The following is a 26,822-nucleotide window of genomic DNA, read 5'->3' as shown; positions in this document are numbered from 1 at the left end:
TAAGAGCTTCCCCATCTCCGACAATTTTTAAAAAATCTGTAAAGACACATTTGATCACCCAGGCTTTTAATTAAATATTGTTTTAATAGTTTTAACTTCATTTTAAAAAACTGTTGTACAGTTTTTAATTCTTGTAATGTTTTAACTTTTTGTTGTCATTTCTTGTAACCAATGTTTTGATTTGTCATTTATTTGTTTTAACTAATGTTTTAACTTTTTGCCTTTGTTGTAAACCACCCAGAGATGTAATTAACTAAATTGCAACTACAACATCCCCTCATGCACCACCTTCGGCAGGTGGGTGGTGCCCTCCCTGTACCAGTTGTGCAGTAGGCGGTGTCAGGATTGCTGCACACAGCAGCACCAGACACCAGCGTGCACTTGAGTGCAGATCTCTGGACCAACCCCAGTGGGAAGTATGCTGCTTTCCTGTCCCTCATGGTGCCCTGGTGGGGGCAGGAGAGCAAAGGGAAATCTGCTGGTGGTGGTGTGGCCAGCCGCGCCCATGCAGCAAAACACAAGTGGGCTGCATTGCATGTGGAGGTTCTGGACACTGACCACAGATCAGGTTAGTGGCCAGCTCACCTGACCACCTACTGGAAGGGGGCCAGTGAAGTTGCCACAGGGTGAGTGTAACACATATGAAGCAACTTGTGCCCATGAGCATCCCAGCAGCAGCATTCTGGACCAGCTGAAGCTTCCAAATCATCTTCCAGGGCAGTCCCACATAAAGTGCAATGCAATAGTCCAATCTGGATGTCACCAAAGCATGAGTGACTCAGGTCAGGTCCAACTCTCCAAGTGGGGTTGCAGCTGGCATACCAGTGATAACTATTCTCTTGGCTTATCACTGAACAGATGTATATCATGCCTTTCCCAACCAAAATCACCTTACAATTTATACAAACTTTATATTACACAATCTAAAAATAATTAAAAGTCCACTAAAATCACTGAGCAAACAACAGCCAGTCAAAATTTAAATCAGAGCCACCCAACTTCAACATCTGCAGGAGGGACAGCTTACAATTCCCATCAGTCCTGATTACTGGCCACTGGGGATGCTGGAAACTGTAGTCCAAAAACAGCTAGAGGGCTGAAGTTAGTAGCCCTGATTTAGATGGTAACACACATCCATTTAAAGGGCCAAATGGAAAAATAAAAAAGAAGAGCATCTGGCTTTTGTTTAAGAGAGATCCAGAAAAATCAAGTCATGCAGCTGCCACCAACAAGACTGTCCCTAGTGCCTACCAGTGTTCCCTCTAACAAGGATTCTCTGATGGGGTGTGCAATTCGGTATTTTCAGTGTTTCGGTTCGGACCCGAACCGAAACACCCCTGTTCTGTTCTGTGCCCAGATTTTACTCACCCGAATCACCCTTGATTCGGTTCGGATTTGGATTTACCCGAATTGATTCGGGTAAGAAAAACGGGTCCTGGGGCCAAAAGAGTGGGGTGGGGTAGGGTGGTAGTGCCAAATGGGTGGAGGCTACCACCCAAATTTCAGGGGGATTGGGCAAAGGGCTGATTTTTGGTGGTTTTTTTGAAGTTTTAGTGTCTTTGGGGCAGATCGGGGGCAGAAAGTGGGATCTGGGCCAGAAGAGTGGGGTGGGGTGGTAGTGCCTAATGGGTGGAGGCTACCACCCCAATTGCAGAGGTATTGGGCAGAGGGCTGATGTTTGGTTAATTGTTGAAGTTCATGTCTTTAAGGTTTAGATTCTATGATAGCAAATTAGAGTGGATTCATGGTGTGTCATTGAAAATCTCATTTGCTATCATAGAATCCACACTCAGAATACCTCAGAAACAACAGAACCCTGTACGCCATGGGTTAGAAACCCATGGGGGTGGTTGGCACCCTATGTGCACTACACCACCACTCGCTCTGGGCCACCCCAGCACCCCCAAGTGCACTTATGGGGCTGCTGAAAGCTCCATTCTATTATAACTTATGAGGGAAAACCTTAAAGACGCGTAAACTTCAACAATTAACCAAAAATCAGCCCTCTGCCCAAATCCTTTGAAAAAATTCAGGTAGCTTCCTTGCCCCTACCCGGCACTACCACCAACCCCACACCGCTCTAGGCCACCCCTTTCCCCCCGACGTGAAGCGATACACCCTCCATTATACTTAATGGGGGGAAACCTTAAAGACGCGTAAACTTCAGAAATTCACCAAAAATCAGCCCTCTGCCCAATCATTCTGAAATTGGGGTGGTAGCCTCCACCCATTAGGCACTACCACCCCACCCCACTCTTTTGGCCCAGATCCCACATTATGCCCCCGATCTGCCCCAAAGACACTAAAACTTCAGAAATTCACCAAAAATCATCCCTTTGCCCAATCCCTCTGCGATTGGGGTGGTAACCTCCACCCATTAGGCACTACCACCCCACCCCACTCTTTTGGCCCCAGGACCTTTTCAATTAAAGTAAAAGGAAAGCAATTTCTGCATTGAAATCAATGGAGGCAAAAAGGCGGGAAATTCAAAAAGACGTCAAACTGAAAACGGAGGGGGAAGAAGAAGATAAGGCTGGCACTTTCCTAGGGCACAAAAAGGAGACCTGAAACACCCAAAAAATTTGGACCTGAAACAGGGGTGATTCATTTCGGGTCCGAAAATTATCGGGTCTCATCATGGGTGATTCGGTTCAGCTCCGAATCACCCGAAATTGGTTGTTTCGGGCACAGATCGTTCTGTGCCCAAAACGTTTTGCACATCCCTATTCTCTGATGATGTTGACTACAATCCCCAGCTGCAATGCTTTTGCTTGGGGATTCTGGAAGTTGTAGTCAACAACATCTGAGAATCCCTGTTAGAGGGACATTGGTGCCTACCAACCAGATCTTTCCCAGAAGTGAGTCTGTGTGCAGGGCCTCTTAGACCAATTGCAGGACCCTATCAGGTTAATATGGGAACAAGTAGTCCTGAAGGTATTGCGGTTATGAAATTCATGGGATGTAACCGTCATGTATATTGCAGAGATAACATAATAATGATAAATATTTGAACACACATCGTGTACAGAGAGAACCATCATGGAATTTTTCTATGACACTGCAATCCCAGTTAGAAAATTACAGCAGTTAATCATTGGAGGGAAGCATTAAAAAGATTCACAGAAAACAAAGACATGCAGATTTAGCAACTTCTAGCTGATCTAGCTTCTAAATTAAAAGCAAGTGTAAAAGTCCGTCAAATTGCAAAGGAGGGTGACAAACCACAAGAATGTCTGCTAAAAGTACCACAGAATAGAGAAAAAATGTTGCATGATATACAATTACGTTTTCATCCATTTCTCAAAATTATATTACTGGAGCAATCTGATAAATAGGTAGTGTACTTACATCAAAGAGATGCACATAATTTATTATTAGGTCTTCAATAACATTGACTTCTTCACTGGTCTGGCCTTTAGTTTGAAACAGGCATGATGAGAACGCCATAGCTAGATTGTGAGGATCCATGTGATTGATTTCTGAACACTTTTGTACCCTGTTTAAAATTAATAAGATCAATTTATAGTGCTTCAGTAGGCACTGCTCTGTGGAAGTGCAGATCTCTATGTCACAGTCTGCACTTCCAACAGGACAGCTCAACTAAAAAGAAAGCTTCCATTAAATTGAAATTATGCATCTCTCTCGTTTCCTAGCTCATTAACTTAATGTTTCTCATGCTGCCTGCTTTTACACAAACAGATTGTTCTGCTTATCTCTGCTGGAATATAGCAAAGTGCTCCCTAAGCATTAGAACTGCCAGTGCTGCCTCAGACCATGGGTTCATCTAGGCCTGCATACTGGAATGTTTCCAAGTGGTCAGCCAGCTCACAGAAAGATGGAGAGAGCCATTTCCCTGTGGCTGGCCCCCAGCATCTGGTAATCAGAGGTACAGTCTGAACATGGAGATTTCATTTAGCTACCATGGATAACAGCAACTGCTAGAACTATCCTCCATGAATTTCTCTAATCTTTTTCAAAAGCCATCAAAAGCTAAAGGCAATCGCCACCTCTTGTGATAATGAATTCTGCATTTAATAGGAACATAGGAAGCTGCCATATACAGAGTCAGACCATTGGTCTATTTAGCTCAGTATTGTCTTCACAGACAGGCAGAGGCTTCTCCAAGGTTGCAGGCAGGAATCTCTCTCAGCCCTATCTCGATTACCTGATGTGCCTTGTAATCCTCCACCCCCGAGTTACAGTACTACCTGCATATACTTCATAACTTGTGTGTTTCCAAATTCTTGTGTGTAAATCTTTGTAGATACATCATGTACAAACAACCACTTTGTATATAATTGTGCTTTGGCAACGTACTGTATGCTTTGGTAGTTTGTTGGTTCAATAAAAAAATCTTGTCCTATCTTGGAGATGCCAGGGAGGGAACTGGGAACCTAGATGCTCTTCCCAGAGTGGCTCCATCCCCTGAGGGGAATATCTTACAGTGCTCACACTTCTAGTCTCCCATTCATATGCAGCCAGGGTGGACCCTGCTTAGCTAGGGGGGAAAGTCCTGCTAGCTACCACAAGGCCAGCTCTCTTCTCCAATGGTAATAGTAATTTTAAAAAAATTAATAGTACTACCAGTTTCATTAGTTAACTAATTTAATAGGAGTTAAAAATATTGCTATTCACCCACCATATTGTTCATGGTTATACAGGCCTCTATTGTATTTCCCTCCTACCCCCACACACTATACTGAATTGTCCTTGAGACCATTATATCCCTTTTTGTTTGAGGACCAATTCTGGAAAATTTGGATACATTCACACATACATGTTCATCACTTGACAACTATAGCATGAAGAGAATATTTTCATTATGAATAAGGTGTCATAGAATCAACACACAGCAAGCATTATAATGTGATAATGTATGAGAAGCACTTTGAACATTATCAGGTTCTACATAAAAGTTATGCATTAGGTCAAGGTAGAAGAACCAATGTTTTGCATGTATAAAGTCCCAGATTCAATCCCTAGCATCTCCATTTTTTTAATTTTCAGAAAGGATCAGGTAGCAGGTGATGGGAAGGCCCCTCTGCCCTTGGAAACTGCTGTCAGTCAGAACAGACAGGGCTGGGCAAAATTGGCTAGTGCTGTGACTCAGTACAAGGCAGCTTCATATATTCATACATCTAGCATCTAACAGTGGTTGCTAATAAAATCTGACATAGTCATAGACATTTCTGACATAGAAGGTTTTTGGGTTTTTGAAGGTCCACCATTAAGGATAACTCTGATATGATGTCTTCTTTCAACACACTGACCTATAAAGGTGTTCCATTAAAGCAGTCAGAGTTGCCCTATTGACTGGTGGAAGTGTTCGAATAAAAGCACTGTATTTCCTTACTCTTTCTCTGTCATCCAATGTATCTGATGGAGAAGGGAGAGGAGAGAGAAAAATCAAATTACCCAGCATCAACTACAATGCAATTCAAGAGAGGCTATTGATCTGCCAAGTCAGCAGCATCTAGTCATTTAAAATGACTATTTAACCAATCAGCCTCCACTTCACAGACACAATGTGGATAATTTTCTTTCAAGGCAGACTGTCACTGAACTGCATTAGAAGGGAAACAATCTTTGCTACAATGAGGATGTGCCTTACAAGGTCTAGGTTCATGTATCGCTTACAATGGGTCTAAGGTAACTATCCATAACACACAAGCCAGATTCCACTTTTCGCTCACAGATGCATTTTATGAGCACAGCCAATTAAAATCCAAATGGACAAGACAGACAAACAGGTAGAATGGAGGCTCCTGTTATTCATAGGAGGTTACTGAGAGGTCACAGCATTGGCAAGAATACATTCTTCTGAACTAGAGAATGAACACCTGGGACGGGCTGCCTCATAATATTGATTCCCTATTTTTCCCTGCAGCAACTGGTGGTTTCAGAATGTGTTCTGCTCACAAGTCCACAAAAGACACTCACCACTAGTGAGTGTACTTTTTAATCTGGTGAGAGCCCTGCCCTTCTCCCAAGTCTGGAGAAAAGCAGGAGCTCTTACCAGCAGTGGCCACCAGTACGGGCAGGGCTGGGGGAGCAGAAAATGAGCTGCAGGTGCAGCTCATTCACACTTGTCTCACCCTGTTCCAGCTGCTTCTCTGTCTCTTGCTTCACCCCCAGAGATGCGGTCTGGTATCTGTCACTGCTCATCAGATCTCTTTCCAAGTCTGTGCTGACTTCAGAGATGCTTGGAAAGCAGTAAGGCTTTCAGAGTGCCTCTGAGGCTCTACGCAACAGAGACTAGCCCCCATCCGGCTTGAAGCTGAGGAAGAGGGTTTGCACTCTGGTCTTGGAAATACTCTGGACTGAGGAAGCTGACAAATGGCCATGCTAGCCACTCACACAAACAAATTTTTCACAAGGCATCTTCTCCAAAGTCAAAAATAGGGATAGTGATTTATTAGGAACACAGACCAGGAACTCTCCATGGTAAACAGTATTAGCTGGGATGTATGTTGGTCACACTAGAATGTGTTGCAATTCTGGGAACTGGCTCTTTTATACATACGTACACAGATAAACAATTAAGTGTTGCCTCTGAGAATTTAAAGCAATCATGCAGTGCATTACCTAGTGCAGAGATCCAAAATGGATAGAGTTCTTTGGTAAGAATTGCATCATCTATTTCAGACAGAAAACATTTCAGTGTATCAGTAACATCTTCCAGTTGGTGTGTTCCAGCCCTCAGCTTAACACTTCTTGCATCCTTTTTGAAGCACTCGAGAAGTTCACTTACATGAGAAGAATCCCCACCCTTCAGGTAGATATGTTTGCTACCCAAACCTTAAACAAAGGAACACAAATTAATTTAAATATTTACATGAATAGAATGTAATTCAATGATAATTAACATAACCAAATACTTCTACAGCTAAAATATTGAAGGGGGGGGACCCCACTATGTACACACCAAATTACATTAGCTTTGAACCAGTGCAAACAAATCTGATTCCTCTGTAGCACAATGACTGAAATCATTTGTGAACATGGCTAAAGGTGGCAACCCAAAAGGAGCTTTTGATTTATGTTATTATTTATTTATCATTTATCATATTTCTATACTGCCTGATATATGCATCTCTAGGTAGTATACAGAGTTAGCAGTGTGTGTGTGTGTGTGATTCATAAAATATTGTTGGGTGTGTCTCTGGTATTTTTTCTAATTCCATCTCCAGGCTGCTCCTACTATAGCAATGTGTCTGCCACAGTTCTCCAGTAAGGTGTCTTTTAGACATTCCCCCATTTGTCCTTTAGACAAGCAGAAGACTCTTTAGTCTCTTATTTGTGAGATATTTAGAAGAACATTTTAAAAGAACATTTAAAATTCTTTTAGAAGAACATTTAGAAGAACAATTTAAAAATGGGTCTTGCCCAAACAAATGGCAGCTATCATCCACATCACCAGATAACTAAAATTTTATCTCAGCTCTGCAGGAGCTGCTTGTGAATAAGTGATTTATATTACATCCCAGAAAATACAAGGCAGCATTACATCCCAGAACCCTCTGTAACATGTTCTAGGCAGAGGTTCAGTACTTGTAGACAACTGGGAATGCGTGTTGAATCTCACCATTGCTCATGAGATCCAACACAGGCTAGAACACACCCCAAAATCATCTGTGACTGCAAGCTGCAAGGGAAGATCAGTAGTGGCTGGCAAATTGTCTTTCAGGAAGACTGTTCTCTATTACTGAATTTCTCATTGAGGAATTCAAGGTAAGTTTTGAGGAACGGAAGTTCCCTGATACATAGTTTGAAAATCACTGCATTGCAAGTTGTTTGTCTTTACAGCATGCCTTTCCCCCAACAAAATCTTGCAATGACTATATTTTTCAGTGAATCATATTCTACACCAAACAAAAATAAATGGGCTCATGTTTCCAAGATGTTTCCATTTTCATTTCCCAAATTGTTTTCCTCACAGTGAGATAAATTACACTAGATCTCTTGACATGTATATTCAAAAAAATATACTGCCACAAACACAACTTTATAGAGGGAAAAGCTCAAAGCATGGTCATTACAGATAGCAGCTCAAGCCCAAGTAATGCAATCTGATATAGATGCTTCTTAAGTACTCTACCCGGATACATCTCCGATTTTCAGGAACTTGAACAAATGCTCCACTCCACTTACCATACTGTGTAACAAATGCAATACAGCTGTTCACTATAATAGGGACGTCGTTTTTGCTGAGCTGCTGATCTTCTAACACATTGCCATCTGTACCTGCTGCTTTTTCAATTGCACTATGCCAGACTGTGAAATCCAACTTTGTGTGGCCATGGATGTATAACGTTCTGCAAAGTTTGGGGAAATATTGTGAAAAGAGCAATAAGAGGAAGTGCAGAGAAATGGTTCCTGCTTTAGTGAAGACAGTGTGATTGATCTCGTACAAATGTATAAATGCAAACTAATGCAACAGCTTGTAATAACCTAAGGGTGAAAACAGACATAATATTTCTAGAGCTATGGAGCCTCCCCCAAAACACTCTCAATGTATTAAATCCAAACATAAAATTTCTTTTTGGAGGAATAGAACTCAGAAAAGTAAATAGAGAAAAGAAAAAAGAGAAAGAAAGCCCTGCAAGTATAGTGCTGATGCTAACTAAATGATGATGATTAACTAGGCCCTCAGCATCGAGAAACCCCTTCCCTCTATTTTACCAGTGTCCGGTCAGCTTTATACTTTTTCACTTTCCTATGAAAATGAATGAAGATCTTGTTGACAGTATTTAAGTTATAGGGGATAATTATAAAAAAATCACGTAGTTAATACAACTTGGGTGGTGTAATTAGTTCTTCCCCTCCCACATCACCTGAAAACCCCAAAGGCCTAGAGCAGCCCAAGGCGCAAAAGAAGCAGCTAGCTTAAACATATTGAATTCTGGGGGGCTAACCACTTTTATCAATCCCCTCCCCTCGCTTTGCAGGAAAAGTATAAGAAAAATGCAAGATGCTCAAGTTCCTCATTAATCACAGAAACATCTTAATTAAAAATGCTTTAAATTAGGCTTGCTAGTGAAAATAGAAAAAAATGGGGAGGCTTCCTTGAATGTTGATATTATGGTAAATTGAAATCCCACTCTAACCATTCAGGCAACCAGGGTTTTGCTTGTGGCCAGTGTTAGTTTTTTTAATATACATTTCTTGTACTGTACCAAGCTTATTTGCGGTATGCTTCCAGAATAAATTTAACCAACTGCACAAAGCTTCAAGCTGTCTTTTCAAGTATGCCAAAAAGACCAGTAGCAGATGTCAGAAGTGGTAATTGAATAAATCTCTACAGAAGTTTCAACTCCACTTTCCATCCTTAATATTCCCTTCAGAATTTTTCTCAGTCAAATCAGCCCATTCAACATTAATTTATCTGTATATAACTAGGCAATTAAGACAGGTGCTTTTAAAAAAGTTCACATCCATATCTGCTTGTTCTAGGATCTTTCTAAATGCATGTCACTCTGGTAAAAGTATGGGGGTGAGGGGACAGAGAAATGGTCAAGCTATCACTTTTCTGAAATATGAAATCCAAAGCCAGTCTTTCAGAAGCACCAAATCAGCATTGCCCCCAAACAGCCCACAGCTCAGTGAATAGCACTGTTGTATTGTATGAGATGCTGTTAGATTGGCAGGTTACACATTGAACATGAGGAGAAGGAAAGCTCTCCAGAAGCAATATGGACTCCTGAGAAAGCCACTGAAGTCAGATAATATTTTGGGGTGGGCGGGGAGGCAGCATTTCCCGATAGTCTGTTAGGAATGTTACTGAAGTGCTGGGAGCCTGTGTCTTTCTGATAAGATGAGCTGTGTCCTTCTTCAAAGCCAAATGTCTGCATTGTACTTTTATTTTATTTATTTTGGTGGTCCTGAAAAAAGGAGATCTATCTTATGGGTTAAGAAAGAGCTGAATGTAAATCTCATTCAACAAGTATAGGAAACAGGAGGATGGATTTCATTTTCTGGTCAGAAAACTAATATTTATTTAAAAGTAAACATTTACAATAGGAAACCAGTAGGACTGGAAAGAATTTAAAGTGGCCACCTAGGGTTGGTCTGTCCACTAGGCAGTTGCCTAGGCAGCCGAGCGGGGAGTGGCACCAACCGTTTTGGTCACATGTTACTCCACGAACTGGCTTACCCATTAGGCGGCTGCCTGGAGTGCAACTTGTGGAGTGCACAGTTGCACACACCCCCACCTCCTTTACCCTACAGACATCCCCTGCCCCTGGAGGCAGGTGACTGAGAAAGTGTTCCTCAACCCTGTCGCTCGCTTTCTCTCTTCACTGCCTCTGCCCGCCGCCTGCTTCTGGGCAGCTGGCCTACCACTTCATGTTATAATAATGTTGCAGCATCACAGCATAATGTGCAGCAGTAAGCCAGCTGCCCAGAAGCAGTTGTCAGTGGCAGGCACAGCAGGTGAAAGCAACAGAGTGGCAAGGACAGCAAGCAGGCGGAGGGGGGGGGGCAATGGGGACTGCCCACCCCACTTGCTTGGATGGGGACAGTCTGTCAACCTACCCACCCACTCGTTCAGATGACAGGAGGGACAATGGGTGCAGGGTGCCAAAGCCAGGATTTGCCTGGGATGACAGCAATCCTTATTTATTTATTATTTCTCTGTGTAAACCACCCTGAGCCATTTTTGGAAGGGCGGTATAGAAATCGAATGAATGAATGAATGAATGAATCCTTGGGCCAACCCTGTGGCCACCTACTCTATTCACTGGATTAATGAAAGAAAGATGCTGTTTAAAAACAAACAAAAACATGTACAATAAATCTTACATTCATGATATAGACATCATGCCAAACAATAGTTTGTTTTCACATCTGAACCTATTTTGCTTACAAACTATAGTTTAGAGAGCCACCAAATGCAAACTACAGCTTGTGCTAACAGCGGTTTGCAGGGGCAGCTTCCCCCATGAGGCAAAGTGAAGCCTCATGGGGGATAATATTTACTATAATAAATAATAAATGAACTCAGGTGGTGAGGGTGGGCACTCCAACTCTCTCACACACACACCCCATCATTAACTGTCACTGGGTCAACTGTCACTATAATTTTGAATGGGACAAGAGAGTTTTAAATCAAACTCTCTTAATTGGGTGGAGAGAATCAAGCTCACTTATGACAACACACTGTGATATTAGAAGCCCAGTTAGATTGTATACCCCAAAGGAAGAAGTGTACCACTAAGTCCAGAAGGATGCCAGCATGGCTAACAGTTAATGTCAAGGAAGCCATAAAAAGGAAGAAGAATTACTTCCATAATTGGAAGGCCTGGCCAAACGATGAAAACAGAAAGGAACACAAACTCTGGCAAAATAAATACAAGGTGGCAATAAGGGAGGCGAAAAGAGAGTTTGAGGAACATTTAGCTAAAAGCATCAAGAGGAATAACAAAAACTTCTTCAAATACATCAGATGCAGGAAACCTGCCAGGGAGGCGATTGGACCATTAGACATTGAGAGAGTGAAAGGGATTATTAAGAAGGTTATGGAGGTTGCAGAAAAGCTAAATGAGTTCTTTGCATCCAACTTCACAGCTGAGGACACTAAGCATATACCTGCAAAGGGAAATCTTGCCTCACAAACCTTTTGGAATTCTTTGAGAGTGTAAATAAGTGTGTGGATCAAGGTGATCCAGTTGACATAGTATACCTGGACTTCCAAAAAGCTTTTGACAAAGTTCCTCATCAAAGGCTCCTGAGGAATCTTAGCAGTCATGGGATAAGGGGACAAGTACATGTGTGAATTGCTAACTGGTTGAAAGACAGGAAACAGAGAGTGGGTATAAATGGAGAGCTTTCACAATGGAGGGAAGTAAGAAGTGGGGTCTCCCAGGGATCTGTACTGGGGCTGGTGCTTTTTAATTTATTCATAAATGATCTAGAAGCAGGGGTAAGCAGCGAGGTGGCCAAATTTGCAGATGATACCAAACTCTTTTGGGTAGTGAAATCCAAAACAGATTGTTTAGGAGCTCCAAAAGGATCTCTGCCAACTGGGGGAGTGGGCGATGATGTACTTCAATGTTGGCAAGTATAAAGTGATGCACAGTGAGATGAAAAAACCCAACTTCAAGTGTACACTGATGGGATCTGACTTGTCAGTGACTGAGCAGAAGAGGAATCTTGGGGTTGTGGTGGACAGCTCATTGAAAGTGTCGACTCAGCTGTGGAAAAGGCAGCTGTGGAAAAGGCCAATACCATGCTAGGCATCATTAGAAAGGGGATTGAAAATAAAACTGCTATTATTATTATGCCCTTATACAAAACTATGCTGTGGCCACAGCTGGAGTACTGCATACAATTCTGGTCACCACTTCTTAAAAAGGACATTGTAGAACTGGCAAAGGTGCAGAAGAGGGCAACCAAGATGATCAGGGGCCTAGAACACCTTTCTTATGAGGCAAGGCTACAACACCTGGGGCTATTTAGTTTAGAAAAAAAGACGACTGCGGGGAGACATGATAGAGGTCTATAAAATCATGCATGATGTGGAGAAAGTGGATAGAGAGAAATTCTTCTCCTTCTCACACAACACTAGAACCAGGGGTCATCCCATGGAGTTGATTGCCAGGAAATCTAGAACTAACAAACGGAAGTACTATGTCACACAACGCATAATCAACTTGTGGAATTCTCTGCCACAGGATGTGGTGACAGCCAGAAACCTGGATGGCTTTAAGAGGGGTTTGGATAACTTCATGGAGGAGAGGTCTATCATCAGCTACTAGACGGAGGGCTATAGACCCTCAAAGGCAGGCTGCTTCTGAGTACCAATCACAGGGGAGTAACGGCATGGCCTCAAATCCTGCCTGTAGGCTTCCTGTGGCATCTGGTGGGCCACTGTGTGAAACAGGATCCTGGACTAGATGGACCTTGATCTTGATCCAGCAGGGCTGTTCTTATGTTCTTATTATAGACCAAACTGTTCACACAAGCTTGTAAGTCAGAGCAAGTAGGGTAGGGGATAGGGAAGCGCTTCAAACTCAGTAAATATTAATTTGGAAGAAGATTAAAAAGTTGTAGGTGTTTCTCTCCCCGCCCTCCCCAGGCTATAATCAATCAGTATTCTAATACTAGTTAAATTTCTTAAAAGAATCTCCATGTGACTCAGTTTACCAAACACACACTTTCCACTCAGACATCCCACGCAAGTAACCAGAGTTACTCGTTTATTGTATACTGAATAATATAAATAGTCACTACCATCGCCTCCACTCCTTACCTTCCTTTCTCAACCAGAAGCAGAACATCAATTTTTTGTCCATTCTGGATAATGCTGCTGATCGCTGAAAAACAAAACATCCCCCTTTACAATAGACTAATGATGTTTAAAGAGACATACGGTTTACATAAAGTTGTTAAAACTTTAAAATAATACTGCAACAACAGCTAAACTTGGATGTATGTTTTAAGAGCCATTAGCCTTTCAGTGAGAATAAAACAAAGGCCAGTAACTAGTAGAAATAAGATAGGTAGCCTTCTATAAGAGCCATTACAAAGGTAAGTGAGGTAATGAATATATTCCTCATTAATTATGTTCAAGTGTAAAGTCAGCAGAGATAATTTGGTTTTCAGGTAGTAAATAAATCTGCCTGAAATGGGCCACACTACTTTATAAAGTAGTAAGTTTGCTCAGGATTACAGGGCATACATTTGATCTGCTGGAACAACGTGGAACAGGAGAAAAGAAAGAGGAACAGCATGCATATTTTTGGTTCAATCCAGCACTAACTGGACAACTGAGCCATGTAAGAAATTATTGTTATACAACCTGTATGAAAACAGAAACAAAACTTGCTTATTAAGCTGCCGAGAGATCCAAAAGGACCAACAGAGTCACACTCCCTCTGTCAATTCCCAATTGGAGAGCATTCATCAGGCTGAGCAAGGCAGTCTCCACCCCATAGCCTGCCCAAAAGCCAGTTTGAAATGGGTCTAGATAATCTGTTTCCTCCAAGATCGCCTGGAGCTGGGACACCACCTTCTCAATCACTTTGCCCAACCATGGAAGGTTGGAGACAGGCCTATAATTATTTAACTCTGAGGGATCGAAGGCAGGCTTCCTCAGAAGCAGTCTAATGATTGCCTCCTAAGACAAGGAGACATCCTGCCCTCCCTCAGAGAAGCATTTATAATCTCTACCAGGCCCTCTACAACAGCCTCCCTGACAGATAGTATAAGCCTGTCTTGTTTGATTGTCTTGTTTTTATGCTTGTTTTATATGCTTTTAGCTTGATGTTTTTATTGCTTGATGTTTTTATTGCTTTTTATTGTATGTTTTAATTTTTGTAAACCGCCTTGGGGTTTTCTTTTAACGAAAGGCAGTACAGAAATGTAAAAATAAATAAATAAAAAATAAAAGATAGTATAAGCCATGTCAGACAAGGATCAAGAGGGCAAGTGGTAGGCTCCGCCATTCCAAGCAACTTGTCCACATCCTCTGGAGTCACAAACTGAAACTTCTCCAGGGTCATCACATAACAGGAGCTGCTGCACACCTCAGCATCAGACTCCGTAACAACTGTGGAGTTTGAATCCAAGTTGGCCCGAATACAAGAGATTCTGTCCACAAAGAACTCATTAAAAATGTCATAGCGAGTAATTGTTGGTTCTAAGTACTGATTCAAGGGGGGAGGGACGCACATTAGCCCCTTCATGACTCTGAACAACTCCGCCAGACATGAACTTGCAGAGGTGATACGTGAGAAAAAGAATTGCTTCTTGGCCGCACATATCACCTGATAATAGATCTTCAAATGCTCTCTATGTAATAATCTGTCAGATTTGAGTCGAGTCTTCCTCCACTTGCACTCTAGTTGTCTACCTTGCTGTTTCAGCCCCTGTAGTTTTTCCATATACCGAGGGGCCAGTTTCGAAGAGGGTTGGAGAGGAGCAATCGTGTCCACTGCCCCCTTATTCCAATTCTCCACCAGAGTGTCAACAGGGTCACCAGCAGAGCCAACACTAAATTCCTCCAAGGCTTCTTGGAATCCTATTGGATCCAGTAGCATTCTCGGGCAGACCATCCTAATGGGCCCCCCACCCCTGTGGAGGTGGGACGTGGTCGTGAGTCCAACCTTAACCAGATGGTGGTCTGTCCATAACAAAGGGGAAATCACAGGAGTCCCCACCCATGGAACACCACCCTGTTCAGAGTAAAAGACCAGATCAAGCGTTTGACCAGCAATATGCGTCGGTCCTGAGACCACCTGGGATAGCCCATAGTCATCACGGCCGCTATGAACTCCTGAGTCTTCCCGGACAAATTGGTCCCAAAGTGAACACTGAAGTCCCTCAGCACCACAAGCCAGAGAGACTCCAACGCCAGGACCAAGACCAAGTGCATCAGCTCAGTTAATGATTCTGTTGGGCAGCAGGGCAATCAGTACACCAACAGAAGTCCCAGTCTATCCCTGGTCCCCAAACTTAGGTACACACATTCAATATGGTCAGACACTTTGACAGGGATCCTGGCAAGGGAGATATTGTTCTTGTAGACCACAGCCACTCCACCCCCCGCCCACTTCTTGCCCCCCTGCTCCTCAACAGAGTACACTGGAGGAAGATGCCGGAAACAGACCAGGCCACCAGCCTCCCCCAACCAAGTTGTAATACATACCAGATCAGCCCCTTCATCCAGAATCAAATCATGGATGATTTCAGGTTTATTCTAGACCGACCTGGCATTGCAGAGGAGCAGGATGAGGCTCTGTGGGTGGTTAGCATCACTTTCCAAGGTCAAAGAGCTGGCAGGACAGCCAGAAGGGGAGACAGCAATTAAGTATCTGATCTCCCCTCCCCTGCAATGGTCCGCTGACCTGTCAATGTTGCTTCTTCTATTCCCCACCACCACTGGAATAGCTGCCCCATAATCAGTGGATACACACTCTGTCTCCCCATCTCCAGACAGACCCAGAAACATTAAAACTCAACTCACCCAAGATTTCAGAAAGAAGCCCAATTATAATATCCACCCTCCTTTACACACCCACCTCGTCCTAGTTCAATACTAACCACGGGGGAAAGCTCTAAAACAGATGTTAGAAATGTCCTAGAGCCTTACTTAACTCCTGCAGCCTCCTCAGATGCATTGTATCCTCTTGAGAGTTTTCCGATTCTAGGCAAAAATGTAGGCTTGACTTCTCAATGGCAAACCAGCCTTTTTTCCAGTTGTCAAGGTTATGGCCGTCTTTGTAGTATAACTGGCCAATCACATCATAGTCCCTCACCAGCAGACATTTGGCTACCATGGGTACAAAGTGCTATACAAAACAAAAATTGGGGGAGAAAGAATATTTTATATATATATATATATATATATATATATATATATATATATATATATATATATAAACATTTTTAAAATTGAATGTAATATGAACTTTGAGTTTTGCTGAGTAAATTCATATCCATTTCTATTGCCAGATATTGAAATAATTAATAATTAATTAATGAAATAAATAATGGCCAACATGATGCACAATACAACACTGGCATTGCCCATCAGCTGGCAATGCTGTGCATGGGACAAGCAGCCCCGGCAGTGTTGCTTAAGTGTGCCGTTGCACAACTCCTCTAAACTACTTGGAAAGGACTCCAATGGAAGTAGTACTGCACCACTGTATGCACACAGTTTTAAGTAACTGCACACCTGCCCACTAGCACAATACCACCAGGACTGCCCGTCACATGCGTAATGTCCACTTTGCATTGTACATCTTTGTCAGCCAGTATAGTTTGGAATAAATTTTGCTCTTGTGTAAGCAAGTAATGGTCACCACATTCTGCTTCATTTCCCCCCTCAGATGGTAGTATAGCAGTATAAAACATTGCTTTTTAAGAATGTACAGAACCCTTCTAATAAATTTCACAATCTTACAGAAACTTTGAAAATTCTCATGTTTCATCTTGGGAGAAACCCTAAAATTCACTTCAAGTTTCACTTTTTCAAAATGTTAGTGCCAAAACTATCATTATTTATTTGTCCTTCAGAGACCAAGGCAGAGGAAGACAGAGAGCTATTGAGAAATTGGGGATCAAGACTGGATCTTGGCCAAAAAACTTTGGGGGAGAGACTCATATCACCTGTTCCTCTAGGCAGATTTCTCTCTCTCTCTCTCTCTCTCAGGAGATCTACAATAAAACTTTATTCTTCACGACAGAAATATCAGGTTTTTTTCATTTTGACTAGAATCCAAACACTTTCACACTGGCAGCAGAAAAAACATCTATAGCAATTGCTTCTAAAGTATTCTATGAGTGCATCTGAACACAGAGTTACATACTTAAATTCAAGTATATCCAGTTCTTAAAAAAAAATAAAAATCAAGAATCGATTTGTTTCCTTGCATGGTTGCTTTAGAAGCATTGTAACAATAGATATTTTCCATTAAGAGAATGTTGAAATGGGTTTTGCTTCAAAATCCAAATTCCCTTGCATTAACAACTGGTTTCCTCGCAAGATCTCAAGATTGCAGTGCTACTTTACATTTAATGTAGAGGTTCTCAGCTTAACTTGAACAGATAATTATCAAAATTACCTTGGCAATTGCCTGGGTCCATTTTCTCTGAGAATGTGCAGTTTCAGCACCAAACAGAAAAACACGTTCTGACAGTAAGTAGATTTCAAAGGTAAATATAGCTCTAAAACCACCAAAGACAAGATGAGTCAATTTTATTTAGGATATGTTTTATAAAAATGAATCAACAAATCATTCAATTCTCCCTCAGAATTCCCTGCATATTGTTGCTATTATGACCAATGTTAAAAACCCAAAGTAGGTTATAAGAATTACACCAACAAAACTGCTTTAATCTGTATTTTATTCTTTTTATAGTTTTCTTCTGTAACAATATTAAAGTATGTATTTTTATTAGTTTGACATTCTAACTAATGAGCAGGGAACAGAGGGAGCCAAGCAACATTAAACAAAGAAAAGAAAAGGAAGACATGGGGCTTGGGGTGGGGAGAGGAATATTCAGTGAACTGGTGGATCTATTTATTTTATTATTTATTTATTTATTTATTTATTTATTTGATTTATATACCGCCCTTCCGAAATGGCTCAGGGCGGTCTACTTGCTGTTCTGTTGTGTATTTCAAATAGAAAGAAAATCTGATCTCCTTAGTGACACAAGGAACAACTGAAGTTTAACTCCATGCTAAACTGAGCATCTTTTCATTCTGAACAGAAAATCCAGTGCCTCCAGCCCCTAAACAACATGGACCAAATTCTCCATTCCAATTCCCTCACCACCACCAAAATAAGTGCAAGGATAGTAGTAGGGGAGATAGCACCTGAAAAATGGCACCACATGTGCAATGCACACATGTCCTCTATAGTGGGCATGAGAGCAATGAGAATGTGAATGCAGCAGCAGCATCTTACAAGTTTTGTCACAAGCATGCAGACATACATGAGCTGCTGCTTCAGGAGGCTTTTTACTGACAGATTTAAGGGCACATGTACATTCTTCTATCAGATACCAAAAAGCTGTCTGCAACAATGAGGGATGGGACAGTCACACCTCCAAGAAGTGCATACATATTTCTTAAATCAATTCTAGCATGCATATTATATGATACAATATGCAAAATCATGGGTACAATGCCTTCTTGGAGATGGTATCCACTGCGGATAAGAGCTTAGTGATTGATCTAAGGGGGTGTCAGATCAGTAATCCAAGATTTGTCATCTATTTAAACTACATGAAATATACTGAGGTCATTCACACGATCAAAAACTATGTTCTACCCAGGTGTGGGAGTTGTGTGTGCTCCCAATTTCTGGTTGTGTGGAATTTCCTCCTCCCTTGCTTCCACACAACCGAAAATTGGGAGCACACACAGCTCCCAAACCTGGGTAGAACACAGTTTTTGATTGCGTGAATGACCTCACTGTCTTCATCCTGCTGTATGATCATCCCAGCCCCAATGTTTACTGCCATTTCAATTTCAAATCACAGTGTAAAATATCTTAACCATTCAATTAGGTCAACCATTCAATTTGCAGCTTGTCTGTTTGCTCAGCAAAAAATTGCCACAACTAACAAGTGAACAACCAACAGCCAACCAATGGCACCTACTGCTCATGCTACTGCAGCACTCTCCTAGTTGCTGGTCCTAGCCCTTTATACATAGAGCTGCCATCCAGAATAGCTCCACAATCTTATTGCCAGATAGGAAAATATTGTAATGGTGCCTGACTATAGATTCATTCTCTCTCCTAAGTCCCAACTTTAAAGGGTCAGAAAGTGAGTGAAGAAGCAGATGTTATGAGGGAAATATGGAATTGAGAAACCTGGGTTTTCTTCATAAGACAAACTGCAGGGATATCTGATGGGTAAAAAATGACTTCTCCAATCTTTGCATTAATAGTCTCTCATTATTGTTTGGGGATATGCTTTTGCTGAGGTCTGAGTACTATTGCCCCAATCAATACATGCACAGAGAAGAATAGCTTTGCCCTCAGTTTCAAGAGCAGCTGTCAGTTCTAACCTTAAAGGGTTTGGACAAACATCCAGAAAAGTACTGCAATGGCTGCAGAAGTGGGAAGAGCTATCAAGGTGAAAGCTGACATAAAGGGAAGGAGGGACAGCACATGCAACTAGCAAAGTGGATAAATCATTGGAAAATGGATGCTTATACAGGCTATATATCTAGTGTATTTAAACACTACAGAGATTATTATTTTTCAGTGTGCAAACTGAAAGCTACTTTTAAAAGAAAAAGCAAATTCAGATTCCTCAAATTGACCATATTTTGGATGATGATAATAAATCTTTTAGAAATACAAAATTATAAAAAATGAACCAGAACTTACCCCACATTTAAGGATGCAACATAATTATGATTATGAACAGCAAGACAGATAACTTCACCAATGTCAATCATTCCATTTGGTGATGGAGTCTTCTCATTTTCATAGTAGCTCAAAAAGCTGCTTTCCAGAGCACACCACCTTTTATTATACTCTGTAATAAGAAGTTAATGGGGAGAAAAGAGATGTATGCATATAGAGACCAGAAAAGGTGATGCACATATAACCCTACATTATTGAAATATCCAGGATCAACTGAATATGGACAGCTAAGGCAAAACACAAGTCTTCCATTTCCCTTTAACATAGTCTGAAGGTCAATAAACAGGGGCGTATCTAGGGTAGGGCAGGCAGGGCACGTGCCCCAGGCGCCACTTGAAGGGGGGCGCAATTTTTTAAAATTAAAAATTAAAAAAATTGGCTGCCAAAAACAAAATGGCCACTGCACATGCTCAAATGGCCTCTGTGAGGACCTAGGCCATGCCAGGCCTCACAGAGGCCATTTGAGCATGCGCGGTGGCCATTTTGTTTTCAGTGGCCATTTTTAAAAAACCCAATTATTCTAAAAATGGCCACCACACATGCTCAAATGGTCCCTGCGAGGCCCTAAAGGCCCAGGGGGGGAGGCGTAACCTTTGCAGATCCCCCCTCCATGGCCTATAGGAAGCGCCTGGAAGGGGCTACAGGTAAAACAATTTTTTTTTAAATTCAATATAATATAAATCACTGTAAACATATTCAGTTTGACACTATGTACAGAGAATCAGGGCTTGTGAATACTGAGCTGAAGCTTATGAGCTAGGATAGTATTCATTTGCTCTTAATATGGCTGTTAATGGTGAGTTTGTCTTTGAATCCATGTGAAATCCTTAGTAAAAAGGCCCACGGGGAGTTTCTTGGTCTTTCTCTCATTTTAACTGTCTTTCTGAAATGCTAGAATATATTCCAAGCGGCGACACAGTTTACCCTGCATATCCTTTAATTATTTTCAGAGTAACTGGGAAAAGTCAAATTCTCCATTTATTTTTAAAATGTATGTAATAGTGATGCTACAGTGCATAGTAGAGAATTAGACGGGCACTTCTGTTTAGTTTTCCAAGTACACCTCCACATGGTATTTGGGTATTTCATGAGCCCCAGCATACTGAAATTCGTAGTTTTCCAGCATTTTTTGGTCTGGCTACGTCCACTGCCAAATAGTTTTTGAAATTTTAAAAGATTAACGATCTTGACTTGTATTTTTCAGCTGATATTATGGTAAAGTTATCTGAAAGATGGGTGTCAGATGTTTGGACAGGGGGCGCAATTTCAGTGCTTGCCCTAGGCACTATTTTCCCTAGATACGCCTCTGTCAATAAAGGTATGATTTGAATGAGCAAACTTGCTTTCTAAAATATGATTTGCTTTTTACAGAGAGTATTTGTAAAAGATGAATTAAATAAAAGCAAAAGCAAAAGGTACTGGCTGTTTAAGAAGAAAAGAAAAGCTAACCACTGATGAATATTTTCCAGAGCCCAATGCAGCAGTTCTGGTATACATGCAGATAAGAAGTGGTAGCACGGACTGTAGCACTTTTTGTAGGTTTATGCTCCCCTACATAAAAAATTTCCTGAAAGCAGATACTAGCATAGGAGGTAGCAGACTGGGCTAGAACCTTTCTTCCTGATGTGCAAGGTGTTTTTTTTTTAAACATGTTCCCCATTTTACATGTTCCACAAGCATTCCAAAATGGTAAACAGCAGCTGTATGTGTAGACTACCCACAAAGCCCTTAAGCAACAGCAAATACTCTGTTCAGTAACCTGGACTGCTCTCTTGACGCTAGAAACTCAGTTGGCCCCTCATCAGAGCTGTGTGGGGAAGTAGGGCTCTTCATCCAAGCTCACATAGATTTCATCACAATTAACTTCAGCTGTATAGGAATCTTGGATTTGAGTGCCCCCTGCCCCCCCCCCCAATATATATATATAACCTTCGTGACTACACACAAATATATAACCTTCGTGACTATTTTAGCTCAGTTATATAATGTGTAGAACATACTTATGTCCTTTACATAATAGTTGCCAGGCATTTATCACTTTATCGAAATATCTGGCAGACAGACACATTTCTTTTTCTTGTAAACTGATGCAAATTCAAAACTGTATATCAGTGGTTACAGATCACCCTTTTTTCAAAAGAGAATCCTTGTCCCCCTGAGTGGCTTGGCCCACATTAGGGGCAGGTAGTACAGTACACATATGCAAAACTTTGGTCAAGTCAGGCTTGCATAGCAGCACGGGAGGGGAGATTATGGGCAAAGAGATAAAAGAGAAGGCAAACAGACTGAATCGATATCAATGAAAAGAAGGCAGAGAAACCCAAGGCAACCAAAGAAGGCACAAATTGGTCCGAGACACTATTTATTTATTTATTTATTTATTTATTTATAATATTTATACCCCGTCCCTCCAGTGCAATACTGCTCGGGGCGGCTTAACCAAAGAGCCCTAAATGTTGAGCCATTGTCCAGCACGCCAACAACTTCTTTCTGCTTCATTTTACACTGGCTGCTGGAAGACAGCAACACGAAATCCCAAGTGACCTTAGGAGCACTTGCATTCCAAACCGGATTAGGCAGAGGAACCTTCCCTGACATCATCACCAGTGAATGGGAAATTCAACAAATTACTTAAGAATCTCCTGTGAAAAAATCATAAGCTACTACAACTGCCATTTTCCCCACCAGGGTGGGGGAAATATGGCCTCTGTTTACAAATATACACAACTACAAATCTCCACTCCCATCAGGTGTTTACAAGTTTGCTAGTAATAACCATTCTCTCATATCCAAGTTCAATTTGAATACTGGAGCTCAATCAGTGGCTATTTCAAGCAACCCTTCAGATAAAGAAACTGATGTTTTATACAGCTCGTTTATAGATCAGGAGCAGAGTAGACAATGTTTCCTCAGATAGTCTCTCTTTAACACTACAAACAACCGCACAGGGTTTTAAAAATGCTTTTAAAGAATAATATTGTATTTGGCAATTTCAGGTTTACAGGAACCATAAAGGCACAGACAAAAGTAACAAAACAAAAACCCTCTGAACTTAGAAGAATTGAAAGCTTCAGGAAAAAATATAGGCTGACAGAAGTTGATTACAAAATGAACAGTTGAATCATAGCATGCAATAGCTAGAAGGTGCTGCTCTTTTTTTCTCCACAAACACTGGAAATAGAGGCCAAGGCAGAGTCAATCCATTTTACACTAGTAGAAGTGATGCTGGAAAGCCCACTCAGTGTCATAAGGCTAAGACTATAGCTTTCAAAAAAAATCTTTGAGAAAACATGAAATGATCAGCCTTTTCCAGAAGGTATACGCATAAGCAGACTTGCAGCAAACAACAGGATGTAGAAAGACTAGTATTTTAAAGCTGATCAATATTTTTCTTGTGAGAAGCTGCACAGCATTAAGATCTGCTGGTCAATTCTATAAAACACATCTATCTATTATGACTACTGCTACTGCCAGCACCACCAGCTAAAGTGCCTGCAACCTATGGATGTTGGGCGCAGGGAAGAAAAAGGAGGTTCTATATTCTTCCTTGCATTTTCTCACAACACTTCAGCTCCTTCCCCTGGGCACATTCCAGATTACAGGCTACAACAGCCATAAAATGCTTTGGCTTGGTGGGATCAAATTGAAAACATAATTAAAGGGTGTTGCGCAAAGCCACCAGCAGGGGGAGCAGTCTTTTCTAATTGTGCAAAACTCTACAATGGGAAAATACAGCAATTTATTAGCGTTGCACATGCGATGTTATAGGACTGTAATGTAGCCATAAAATCCAAAAGAAGGCATCAGAAATATGAACAGCACCTTTCTGACAACACAGGGACTGCAATATCAGAACACAAGTAGTTCGGAAGCACACTTAATGGACACGTATGACACTGTTTGATTGACAGTGTCCAATCTGGAAAGCACCCTGGACTCCAAGTCTTTTTCCTCCCTAGCCTGGAACTCTTTGTCCAAGTCAGAGTGTTCCCTCTAAAGCATGCACATGTGTGCGTGCACACAAGTTTTCCCCCCAATGTCTACTCAGTTAATTTTAGATCCCACTCAGGTTGAATCAGGAAGGCCCCATTCTGAATGCACATATGCACAAACCGCCTTGATACTCCCGCTCAGAACAAAACTTATTCTGCGCACAGATTAAAAAATAGCGTTAACACTGGACATTGCCTCAGTCACCGCTCCAATGGCAAAGCAACATGGCTGCTGCAAAATGGCTTTAAAGTGCTTCCAGGCAGCTGCAGAGCACTCCGTTCCACTGGAAGCAACTCCATAAATACCTAATATTACTGGGGGAAATGGAAAGGAGCAGTGAGCTGCTGCCCGGAAGTGCTTTGAGGTCATTCTGCAGTGGCCTTGTCGCTATATCATAGGAGCTGCTTTTTAAGTTGCACAGCTGCTTAGCGGCAACAAGAAATTGTGCAAAATGACAGTGTTCAAAATGACAGTGTTCAAAATAATTATCTAACACAAAACTCAAACACTGTATCTACTTTAAAAAAATAAAATAAACTTGCTCTGTACTTTACATATGAAGTGCTTACTTCATTTATTCATTGTTTGGATTCAATGGCTGTATATGATTCAGTAATGATCCCGATGGCTCATTGAGGTCATCTGGAGAGGTCTGTCTCCAGTTACCACTGGTATGTCTGGTGGCGACTCGGAACTGGGACTTTTCTGTAGCTGCTCCTGGTCTATGGAATGCAGCTACCCGGCAGATATCCACAGTTTAGGCTCGCTGTCGGCCTTTGAAAGAGCCCTTAAAACCTACTTGTTTGGCCTGGCCTTCCAAGGCTTGTAAAGTGTTGTTGTTTTTTAAAAGTTTTTAAATGGTTTTAATTGTTTTTTAATTGTTTTTATATTGTTTTTAGCACTGTGTTTTGAATTGTGTGTTTTTATGTCTTTTTAAAAGTTGTTGTACACCGCCCAGAGCCTCTGGATGGGGCAGTTTATAAACGTAATAAATAAATAAATAATACATGTCTCACGGCAAACCAAAATCTCTCTCAAACACACATTTGCGCTTTGCAATGAATCTATACATCTATTCCATAAACACCCACTATTACTGGCAGTACAGGGGTGTGAGGGAGAGAGAGAGAGTTTACATCCACATGCAACTGAAGAACATAGCCATCCCAAAACCTTATTTTTGGTTTTCACTAGCAATCTTCATTTTTCTGCCACACAAACTGCTCCAGAAGTAATCCCTTTCAATTAAAATACCCAATTTTTTAAAAAAGAACTTATGTTAAATAAACTGAGGGGGATTTGAAAAGCAGCAGCCTTCTGATTTTATCATGTTAAAGTCACTTGTCTTCATTTTTTCATAGAAGACAGGCAAATGCTACCTTTGTAAAATACTGGACTATGCAAAATTGGAGTGGTTTTTGGTACTAGTTTTCAATTACACACACAAACATACACACTTTCATACCTAACAGGGCCTGGATTTTATTTGAATTGTGACAGCCTAAGCTTGGTTGGCATACCATATGAACTATAAATATTTCTAGACAGCGATCATCCTGCTTTGTAAAATTATTCTTTGATGTTCTGTGAGTGAACGGTAGCCATGCTTGGGAACTCTTCATGCTTATCCTCAGCTGCTTTAACTAATCATTTTCTGTCCTGAAACCAAGGTTGTTTACAAACCAATAAATGTACAAAATAAGTACTTCCATGTGCCATCTTTGTTGTTGGATGTTCCCCATAAGACAAGGGTAGAGTCCCCCGCTAACTGAGCAAAAAGGCACCTTTTAAAAGTGGTGGTTCTCTTTATTTAGCAGGGGAGTGCAACTGGCCCTATCCATCCCCAGCACAACATCCATCCAATGGCTCTTGCTGGTGTCTATCTTATGTTTCCTTCTCAGATTGTGAGCGTTTTGGGGACAGGGAGGCATTTTATTTATTTGTTTATTTATATCTGTGTAAACCACTTTGGGAACTTTTGTTGAAAAGCAGTATATAAATATTCATTGTATTCGTAGACTATGTCAACAATGACCTTTGACAGCCATCACATTCAAGAGTTTCCATGCCAGAGAGCAGCAGGAGATGAAGCACATCCTCTCTATGTAACGCAGCTGAAGCATGCCCTCAGCTTTCTACACATGCTTCTTTCTACACAAAATCTGTAAAGTGCAGATTGGAAATGAAGCCACTTGCACAGGGCCTCAGACATTGGGTAACACTGACAAGCAGTATACTTCAGCTGAGAGGAAAGGGACTGCATCAAATGAACATTCAGCACCTAGGTCTCTCAAAGTCTTAAAAAGATTCTGGGCCAGAGAGGAATCTATATCATCTGCCAACACTGCTTACTTTCAACCTGTGAACAGTAAGTCTCCATATCATATAGCAGCTTTTGAAGTTCCCCTCAGTTTCATAAGAGGTTTGCAATGTGGTATTTGGGGCTGCTGTTCAAGAAGCAGAAATCCAAATTTTTCTTGGGCAGGCAAAACCAGCTGCATGATTCTTTAAATCCACGACATTCTAAAGGGGCAGGATTGCATTGCATTCCCTAACAATGCTTTGTTTTATAACAGTATTTGGACAAAAAAGGTGCCATGTAAAAAGACATTATGCTCTCAGAAAATGTACATATACAACCTCATTTGCCTTTTTAAGAACTGTAAAATTATTTAGTAGGAATGGTCCATACAATGTTTGGAGCTACAGATTTTTGAGAGGGGAGTGCTTTTATTTCAAAGATCAAAAATCCCCATTCTAAGGTTGCTTTGTAAAAAGTAAGCATGAATACACTGTCCAAAGACTGTCAAAATCATTTGTCAGAATTGCAACTTTTAAATCCAAAAGTTATTTGATTTTGATTTTGTTAACATCAGTCTATCTGACAGTTTCAGCAATCTCTACATAGACTCAATTAGGGTAAACAAAATTTAAGGAGAA

General features: G+C 41.2%; 1 protein-coding gene across 1 annotated transcript in view; it reads right to left on the bottom strand.

The window, feature by feature from the left end:
- Window positions 1-26,822, bottom strand: part of ARAP2 (ArfGAP with RhoGAP domain, ankyrin repeat and PH domain 2) — a 154,311-nt gene that overhangs the window by 54,141 nt on the left and 73,348 nt on the right. The window contains exons 16-23 of the mRNA XM_053255178.1: window positions 19,851-20,001; window positions 17,568-17,670; window positions 16,091-16,289; window positions 13,250-13,313; window positions 8,152-8,315; window positions 6,586-6,798; window positions 5,271-5,376; window positions 3,349-3,496 (exon numbers count right to left, since the gene is read on the bottom strand). Coding sequence (XP_053111153.1) covers window positions 3,349-3,496; window positions 5,271-5,376; window positions 6,586-6,798; window positions 8,152-8,315; window positions 13,250-13,313; window positions 16,091-16,289; window positions 17,568-17,670; window positions 19,851-20,001 — 1,148 coding nt within the window. The remainder of the gene's footprint in view (window positions 1-3,348; window positions 3,497-5,270; window positions 5,377-6,585; window positions 6,799-8,151; window positions 8,316-13,249; window positions 13,314-16,090; window positions 16,290-17,567; window positions 17,671-19,850; window positions 20,002-26,822) is intronic.

This window comes from Hemicordylus capensis, chromosome 5 (assembly GCF_027244095.1).
Source record: "Hemicordylus capensis ecotype Gifberg chromosome 5, rHemCap1.1.pri, whole genome shotgun sequence".
Classification (NCBI taxonomy): domain Eukaryota; kingdom Metazoa; phylum Chordata; class Lepidosauria; order Squamata; family Cordylidae; genus Hemicordylus; species Hemicordylus capensis.
This window is presented reverse-complemented; position numbering and strand designations above follow the sequence as displayed.